Below are 8,930 nucleotides of genomic sequence, written 5' to 3'. Positions count from 1 at the left end.
CCGTAGAAAGGATGGTCGATAGTATGGTAGTATGAAAGTTGTCCACTATATAGATATCAAACTGTATACACTGGCGATATACATTGACATCGAAGGCGTCTTTCATAACGTGTACATTGATACTCTTATCAAATCCTTAGACCAGTTTTATATTAAGCGGTTGCTCCGTAACTGGATAAACTGTATGCTAAGAAACAGTTGGATAAGCTGCGAGATGTACGATCATGAAAAAGGGTATTACGCAGTAAACCACAAGGTGGCATTTTGTCCGTTCTACTCTGGGTAATCACGATTAATAGCCTAATAAGGAGCCTAACCGAGAAAGGACTAAGACCTGTCAGCTATGCATACGATGTCGTAATACTTCTAAGGGGAAAGGATCCAAATTACGGTTATAGGACACTTCATATCATGTATACTGGACACATTGGAAGACTCTTCACAATCATCGAACTTGCCCGATCGCATAACAGACACAGAATATGTCGAAAACTTAAAAAACTTAAAAACTTAAAATTGGGGGACAAAGTGGGCCTGGGGTTATATATATGTAGACTAATCACAACCTTCCTTTTATCTTTATGATGATAATGATTAATCTAAGGCCATATTGGCTCTAACCGAATACTCTCCCAGTTGTAATGAGAAAAACCTAATATCTCCGTTATTTATAGACCCGATATTCTTTATTTTACATATGAACCTTCTCGAAAGAATGTCTGATAGAAATATTCAAGATTTGGATCTCGCAAATATCTGAAGTCTTTAAAAACTAATTTCACCATTAGGATTCTATATATTAAAAAATATTTTAGAAATTTCAAAAGGATTAACAATATATTCTCAAGATTTTAAAGTGATTTTGCCGTTTCCACTTTTGCGTATATATCAAAATTAAGCCTATTGATGAATTTAAGACCATTCGTTGTCAAATTTATAGGTTGATTTTGAATTATATATAAAAATTGTATGCCTTAAGTTTTTGTATAAATATTTTCATTGGACATAGCAAAGGTAACATTTATAAAAATTTCATACTTTATCGAAAGATATAAAAAATAACTTTTTAAGATTAAGAAACTTGTTCTAATTATTAAATTCGTTACAATCTTACTACATATTTTCATTTAATTTATAAGAAACTCTTAGTAGTTTTTCAATCTTTATTAAAAATTTTTGTTAAAAACTGCTTACCTTACTACTGCCCAAATTTTATAAAGTATCTTGAGTCTTGAGTAATTCTTGAGTCTTGAATAATTCTTGAGTCTTGAGTTTATCTTGAGTCGTGAATAAATTTTGAAAACAGCTTGATTCTTTAGATTAAAGTCTTGATACAGGCAGTTTTTATAAATTGAAGCTTTAAAGTATTCTTTTAACTTTGTGTGGAACTTAACATGTTATATTCTTAAAGGATTTTTCCAATCCTTATAATTTTCAAAGTTTTTTTTTATAAAAAAATTCAAACTTTTATTAAAAACACTGCATAAATAAATAAAGATTACGAACTTAGACTATTTGGAAATTCTTCTCTTCTTTCTTTTTCTTACAAAATATTATCAACAAAATAAAACGCTTCACTATCACTGCCACACATAATTTTCGAACTTTGTGAATCAAATGTATTGATTGATTTACGTAATTCCGATATTAACGAAGTCACACTAATGCGATTTTTGGCACGCTCACCATTAAGCCAAGGATTAATATTATCCGTACTGGAGGGTTCCATGCCACTGGCGACACCTAGTGAGGAATGTTGAGACCACAACCATAATTCACCACTTTCGGCAGCGGTAAACAGTTTAGAGGGATCAGAGCGATGAAAACCAATATCGGTAATAGGACTATTGTGGGCTGAGAGGTAAGAGGAAGGATAACCGGGATTGCGTAAATCCCAAACAGTAATGGAACCCTCTTCCGAACCAGCTAAAACAATATGCGGCTGAGTGGGATGTGATGTTAGACAGGAAACATAATTTGAGCGCTTATCATCTTCACAGGAAGTCATAAAGGCTGCTGAGGGGGTAGCTTCAGCTGAGGAGCGTATATCAAACATGCGTATGACACCCATACGATTGGCTACCAATACTTCTTGGGGATTAACATAGAGAACAGAGAGTAAAGATAAACTGTCGGCTTCTATGGTACGCCTAATAGCCAAATGAGCCTGGCTATCAATAATATTTAAACGGCCATCTTCTCCTACAGTAGCCACCTCCTTGCCATACACCGATATGCCCGTACAACAAGCAGCATCACCACTGGCCTCAAAGTGATGCAACAATTCACTTTTGCCCTCCTCCTGTAGAGTGTCTTCGTCAACAGCTTTCTTGACTTTTAATAAAGTAATGCGGCCTAAAATAAAGTATAAATTTAATAAGTTTCTCTGCTTCCTTAACCCACATACCACTTACCATCACTGCAACTAACTACAGCTGCCTCGTCTGTTATGAATTCTATACCCGTTACATCTCCCGGCATGGCCAACTTATCATTACATCTGGGCACATACTCATTGTAATTATCCACATATTGATTCTTTTGCAAACGCCAAATACGTACAAAGTTTTTGGGCATGTCCCAGCTGCCGCTTAAAAATCTTTCACTTTCTTTCAACTGTTCCGGCACCCAGCGCACTTTGGAGATTTTCTCCGATATGAAAAATGTATTCACTTTTGTATCACTCATTATTTGTTTTAAATATTTTTTTTTCAATTTATTTAATAAATTATAAATGTTTTTGTTAAAAATTATAGACTACTTTTTGAGTTTGTATTTTTGTTTATTTGAGGTTAGGTTTGTTTGTTAAAAGCGGTATTTTTTTCAACAGCTGTTTTAATATGGAGTAGCCAACTACTTAAAAATATAAAGTTGCCAGAGTAGTAATATTTTATCACGAACGTTAATATTGTAAATATGATTTAAAATTTTAAAAACTTTTATAACCGAATTTGTTGTTCTGCAAATCGAATTGTTATTTGAACGTAAAAGTCACAAAAATAAACACACAAAAAAGAAAAATAATTATTTAATTTATTAGAATGAAATTACATTCAACCAGGATGCACTAAGTAAGGTGAAATCGTTAAGGCAGCTGATTTTTATTTGTTTATTAAAAAGTGCTTGGGTTGTGTCAAAATAAATTAATTTATTTTTATTCTAAAAAAAATATATTTGTGTTTTCAAAGGAAAAAAATTTAAAATTTAAATTTATGAATTAAAATGTTCATAAAAAGTTTTCAAATAAGAAAACTCTGATGAAGAAGCATTAAAACATTGTCCTGCTGCAGATACAAGCTAAATGTAACGACGGTTCTATAGGTAATATTGTGAAATACACAAAAAATATTTCTTTCCAATGTTTGTTATTTTTCAATTTTAGAAATTTCATTTTGACAAACCCAACTCTAGGCAACCAAAAAATGTTGTGTTTGTTGCCGAAACGCTATCACCTTACTTATTACATCATGCATTCAACTTACTTTCGATTATATTTATATACTCGGTTTTGAAAACGAAAAAAATTATGGAAATTCCTTTTTAAATGAGAAATTTACTCGGATTCCGTTTACAGAACAGACAGAACTATGTAATATTATTTTGGCCAAATAAGCTTTTTTATTACTGAATAAATAAAATAATACGCCAATATACCGATAACACTAAAGTTCAGATACCGAAATAAGTCAAAATACCGATAACGCTAAGATACCGCTACCGAATTAAGCCAAAATAACGATACCTTATCACCTTTTCAAAACAGTTGCTATCATTATTTATAGGTCTTCTTATAAACCTGCAGCGAAAGATCTTCTAATAGGCCTTCAACGGAAGGCCTTTTTTGAATAAAGCTTCTATCAGCCCCCTAACACAGCGGTTTCCACCATTTTTTTTCATCGCGGACCCCTTGAGGATTTTTTTTATTTTCGCGAACCCCCATACCTGTATTTTACATATGTACTGTCACTTTTTTATCCATATGTAATCCGAATGTATGTCAAAATTGTTATTTAAAATTGTCAAAATTACTATCACACCTGCCTGTCTTTTTCCGTAAATAAATGTAATCAAATCTGTCTATTTAAAGTGTAACCATTTTTAAAATTATAAATTAGGTTATTAAAAATTAAAAAATACTTAAGGCCCAGATAGATTACACAAGCGGCTTATCAAACATACTTTTTTCATTCAAACACACATTACAAAAACATTGCTCGTACGAACACCGATTTTTTCACGTTTTTGTGGCATTTGTACAAACACGAAACACCCTCATACACTACACAACAGGCTTGCACAAACGTAAAATATTGGTATGTTTGTCAAGCCGCTTGTGTAGTCTATTTGGCCCTTTACTTTTTCATGTTCTTTATTTAATTTCTTTAATTTATTTTTTTCAAAAAATTTTATTTTAAAATGTATTTTACACAAATGTACACTTTTACAGATGGAAACTTTGAAAGTTCATATGTATAATACATGTCGTCTAATAGCACCTTTACAGTCTATTTTAAGCTGCCGGCCATATATTTTAGTGTCAGACGCCGCCACCGTTAATATTTGTCGGCGCAGAGCTCTGTTTTTGGCGCTTAAATTCCCAAACAAACATTTCATATAGTTTGCATAAAAATAAACACAACATAATTTTTATCATTCGCATGAAAGTTGTTGATATTTACAGAACTAATTTATTACTAAAAAAAGTAAAGTTTATAAAAATATAAAATAAAACATGGCTGGTAAACGCACATTGAAAAGATCTAAAACTACAAATGACGCTGAAACAGAAAAGGTGGGTAAAGAATGTTTTTTTTTATTCTAAACCAATTTTAATCTTAATTTGACTAATTTTAGACCAAACAAGATAAAGAAAATGATGAAAATCCGCCAAAAAGACGCAGCACCCGCTCAACACGTAACACCCGCTCAATGGCCGAAGAAGGTGGCCAGGGTGCGACGGCTTCACCCGAAAAGGAGACCAAAAAACTTACATTTATTAAATATCGCGGTACGATCAAATATCATACCGATGGCAATGAAATAGCAGAAGCTTCAGACAATTTAATGTAAGTTTCCTAACGTCATCTGGTAGTTTTGTTCTAATCTTTATGAAAATTTGTAGACAATGGGTTGAAAAACAGCCCGGCGATGGTTTAGTGCCCATTGCTTTTGACATGGAATGGCCATTTTCATTTAAAACTGGTCCCGGCAAATCGGCGGTTATACAAATTTGTGCCGAATTAACTACATGTTATATATTTCAATTGACAAATCTCAAGAAACTGCCAGCTGCCCTGGTGGCTTTGCTCAAGCACAAGCGTGTACGTTTGCATGGTGTTAATGTGAAAAAGTAAGTCGAATTTATATTGTATGTTTCTTTAATTCGTGAGTTATGTTTTGGGAAACAGTCAAATAAGGAGTTTTTTTAAGATGATATTTGAGGAAGTTGTTCTTAAAATTGGATTGATTTAAAACATATTAGGGCAGAAAATATCGCTGTGATTAGAAAATTGATTTAAAAATGTCCGAAATAGAGAAAATCTCTTGTTGCATCTATCTCAATATAAATTTTTTTTCGAACATAAAATTTTTAATGGCAAAACTTTGTAGATAGAATCTTTTCAAACATAAAATATTCTATAGAAAATCTTTTCGAACATAAAATTATCTGTAGAGAATCTTTCCGAAAAAAAAAATGTTCTATAGGAAAAGTTTTCGAACATTAAATAAATAATGAGAAAGCAGTGTTCGTTCGCATTTAGAGAAATGGGCAGTAAATTTTTAAAGAGAATCATTTCGAACATAAAAACTTTCCGAAGAAAAACATAAAATTTTCTATAGAAAACGTTTTCGAACATTTTATGGAAAATGTTTTCGAACATAAAATTTTCTATAGGAAATCTCTTGAAGCAGAATATTTTCTAAAATATTAAGTTTTGTAACCCTGAAATATTTAGACAGATATGCTGAAAATATAGTTGTACCAATATACTTCAGTTTTTTTCCCCGCATCTTATTGAGGAAAAGTTTTTTTCTCCGTTTTTCTAATAATACTAACCCGATTGTCCCCAAATTTAGTGATTTTCGTAAATTAGGTCGTGATTTCCCTGAAGTGAACTCCGATGATCTCATTGTTAATGGTTTAGACTTGGGTGTTTGGTGCAATGAAGTTTGTGAGACTGGAGGTCGCTGGAGTTTAGATCGCTTAGCTAATTATGCGGTAGGTTCAAAAACTCATTCTTCCAATTGACAATTTCTTTATATACAATTTTTCTAATTTAAAAATAAAATAAAAAAAAAATGATCCACAAATTCAGGTGGAAAAAGCTATAGATAAAAACAAAAAGGTGCGCATGAGTAAATGGCATGTTATACCTTTGGATGAAGATCAACTCATGTATGCTGCAATTGATGTTTATGTAAGTTTTTAGATTTTACTTTATATAATAGATATTTAATTTCTGATGTAATTAACAGATTGGTCAACTTATTTATCTGGAGTTGGAGAAGAGAGCCAAATTAAAAGAAACAAATGAGGCGGCTTTTATAGAGAAAAATGGTGAAGCTGCCTTTAAAGCTGTTAAGGCTTTGGGTGAAAATTTTATCACTGAAAAAGCCAATGAAGTTGCAATTTAAGAAAACAAATTTATTTATAGTTTTTATATTAAGAAAATTACTCGATTGTTAATAAATTAATGTTTAAAAAGGTACAAAATGTTATCAAAATAAAAGACTAAGGATTTTTTTTATAAAGTTTTCAAAAAAAAATAAAATATATATTTTTATTAAACAACTCCCACTGACTCTTTTTAACAATTGCAATTTTAATTCATTGATTTATGTTTTTCATCACCTTAAGAAATCAATGGACGTCTGCGTCCTGCTATGGCCTCAATTTTTCGTTTCAATACTTGATTATCTAAATCAATTTGTCTCTGTTGCTTTTTGCGATTTACGGCTGAGGTGGTAAGACGTGTGTTGGTTTGAGAAGGTATCTGAGAAAGAGGAAAATTTTATTATTATTATTTTTTTTTAATTTTATATTTAACCTTATTTACCTTTTGTACGGAAGATTGTGATGTTTTGCTTTTGAGTGTGTAGGAGGGCTTTTGTGTTAGAATTTTACGCAAAAGTATTTGATTGTGTCTTTCGATTTCACGCATGCGCTCATTGGAGAAGCTCATGCTCTTACGGGGATGTGGTTTAACTCTGAAAAATTTTTTAATAATTATAATTTCGAAAAATCTTTTCGAACATGAAATTTTCTAAAGAAAATTAATTTTTCTATGGAAAATTAAATTTTATAGAGAAAACGTTTTCGAACATAAAATTTCCTATAGAAAGTCTTTTCGAACATGAAATTATCTAAAGAAAATGTTTTCGAAAATAAAATTTTCTACGGAAAATGTTTTCGAACATGAAATTTTTTAAAGAAAATATTTTCGAACATTAAACTTTGTATAGAAAATGTTGTCGAACATAAAATTTTGTATAGAAAATGTTGTTGAACATAAAATTTTCTAAATATGTAAAATGTTTTCGAACATTAAATTTTCTATAAAAAATCTTTTCAAACATAAAATTTTCTATAAAAAATCTTTTCAAACATAAAATTTTCTATAAAAAATCTTTTCAAACATAAAATTTTCTATAGAAAATCTTTTCAAACATAAAATTTTCTATAGAAAATCTTTTCGAACATAAAATTTTCTATAAAAAATCTTTTCGAACGTAAAATTTTCTATAAAAAATCTTTTCGAAAATAAAATTTATAAAATTTTCTAAAGAAAAAGTTTTCAAACATAAAATCTATAGAAAATGTTTTCGAACATAAAATTTTCTTTAAAAATCTTTTCGAAAATAAAATTTTCTATAGAAAATCTTTTGGAAAATAAAATTTTCTATAGAAAATCTTTTCGAACATAAAATCTTCTATAGAAAATGTTTTCGAGCATAAAATTTTCTATAGAAAATCTTTACGAACATAAAATTTTCTATAAAAAATCTTTTTGGAACATACAATTTTCTATAGAAAATCTTTTCGAACATCAAATTTTTTATAGAAAATCTTTTCGAAAATAAAATTTTTTATAGAAAATCTTTTCGAAAATAAAATTTATAAAATTTTCTAAAGAAAAAGTTTTCGAACATAAAATCTTCTATAGAATCTTCTGTAGAATAAAATCTTCGAACACAAAATTTTCTTTAAAAATCTGTCTATAAAATGTTTACGAACATAAAATTGTCTATAGAAAATCTCTTCGAACTTTCATTTTTGTATAATTGACTTGTTTCACCTTAATTTATCAGTAGAATTCGTTCGATGAAATTGTTTTATAAAATTAGCATGAAATATATAGTCATCAGAATTAAAACTAGTTGGAGTTTTACTAGTTATACGATAATCGAAATGAGCATCATAATAAACATCCTGATCGTCATCGTAATTATCATTGTCAGCATTAGGAACATGTTCATTATTTTGAATTTCTTCTACTTCAAACTCTTCTTCTCCTTCATAGTCATCTTTGTACTCAACTATTTCAATTTCACTTTCTTTATTTTTATTTGTATCATTACTTTCAGTCTTTTCTTGATCTTTTTTATAATTATTTTCTTGTGTTTTCTTTATTAGTTCTTCATTTTTAGTTTCCTGTTTACTTAGAGATTTCAAATTTGTTATACCCGTACTTTTGAGAGCATTTACAACAGCCAGGGCAATTTTTTCGGGATTTATTATATTGGTCGCCTCAATAGTTTCATTAACATCTTCGTTTAATAATAAAGTTCGTGTTTCCTTTAGGAATTGTTCTTCCTTATCATTTGATGATAAAATTTGTAAATTTGTTAAAGAACTTTGTATTAGTTGCATTAAGTTATTTTGTGCCTGGGACTCTAAGCTATTCTCTTTAAGTGTGACTTGTGTTTTC

General features: G+C 29.9%; 3 protein-coding genes across 3 annotated transcripts in view; 1 reads left to right on the top strand and 2 right to left on the bottom strand.

Moving 5' to 3' along the window:
* Window positions 1-1,450: 1,450 nt before the first annotated feature.
* LOC119607164 (nucleoporin Nup43) lies at window positions 1,451-2,815 on the bottom strand. Its single transcript, XM_037960968.1, has 2 exons — window positions 2,415-2,815; window positions 1,451-2,355 (listed from the first exon to the last, which is right to left on the bottom strand). The coding sequence occupies exons 1-2, from the start codon at window positions 2,686-2,688 to the stop codon at window positions 1,544-1,546; spliced, it is 1,086 nt and encodes a 361-aa protein (XP_037816896.1). The 5' UTR covers window positions 2,689-2,815; the 3' UTR covers window positions 1,451-1,543.
* A 1,718-nt stretch (window positions 2,816-4,533) lies between these two features.
* Window positions 4,534-6,757, top strand: LOC119607161 (Werner Syndrome-like exonuclease). The gene is made up of 6 exons (XM_037960964.1): window positions 4,534-4,792; window positions 4,855-5,066; window positions 5,123-5,350; window positions 6,079-6,220; window positions 6,318-6,419; window positions 6,478-6,757. The coding sequence occupies exons 1-6, from the start codon at window positions 4,733-4,735 to the stop codon at window positions 6,634-6,636; spliced, it is 903 nt and encodes a 300-aa protein (XP_037816892.1). The 5' UTR covers window positions 4,534-4,732; the 3' UTR covers window positions 6,637-6,757.
* Window positions 6,748-8,930, bottom strand: part of LOC119607160 (protein hemingway) — an 8,854-nt gene continuing 6,671 nt past the window's right edge. Inside the window, exons 2-4 of the mRNA XM_037960963.1 lie at window positions 8,298-8,930; window positions 7,059-7,209; window positions 6,748-6,995 (exon numbers count right to left, since the gene is read on the bottom strand). The exon at window positions 8,298-8,930 is cut by the window's right edge and continues 596 nt beyond it. Coding sequence (XP_037816891.1) covers window positions 6,855-6,995; window positions 7,059-7,209; window positions 8,298-8,930 — 925 coding nt within the window. The 3' untranslated portion in view covers window positions 6,748-6,854. The remainder of the gene's footprint in view (window positions 6,996-7,058; window positions 7,210-8,297) is intronic.

Source organism: Lucilia sericata, unplaced genomic scaffold, assembly GCF_015586225.1.
Source record: "Lucilia sericata isolate MDLA Ls3-8-SP2 unplaced genomic scaffold, ASM1558622v1 Contig000665F_arrow, whole genome shotgun sequence".
NCBI classification, from domain to species: domain Eukaryota; kingdom Metazoa; phylum Arthropoda; class Insecta; order Diptera; family Calliphoridae; genus Lucilia; species Lucilia sericata.
The sequence above is the reverse complement of the archived record's forward strand: the minus strand, read 5'-3'. Positions and strand labels throughout refer to the sequence as shown.

What these genes read in the sequence shown, in the direction of transcription:
- LOC119607161 (XM_037960964.1), top strand. Translation starts at nt 4,733, where the DNA reads ATGGCTGGTAAACGCACATTGAAAAGATCTAAAACTACAAATGACGCT. An exon ending in ATCGCTTAGCTAATTATGCG is followed by an intron (nt 6,221 to 6,317) that starts GTAGGTTCAAAA and finishes CCACAAATTCAG; the next exon opens with GTGGAAAAAGCTATAGATAA. An exon ending in ATGCTGCAATTGATGTTTAT is followed by an intron (nt 6,420 to 6,477) that starts GTAAGTTTTTAG and finishes TGTAATTAACAG; the next exon opens with ATTGGTCAACTTATTTATCT.
- LOC119607164 (XM_037960968.1), bottom strand. Translation starts at nt 2,688, where the DNA reads ATGAGTGATACAAAAGTGAATACATTTTTCATATCGGAGAAAATCTCC. An exon ending in TGTAGTTAGTTGCAGTGATG is followed by an intron (nt 2,356 to 2,414) that starts GTAAGTGGTATG and finishes ACTTTATTTTAG; the next exon opens with GCCGCATTACTTTATTAAAA.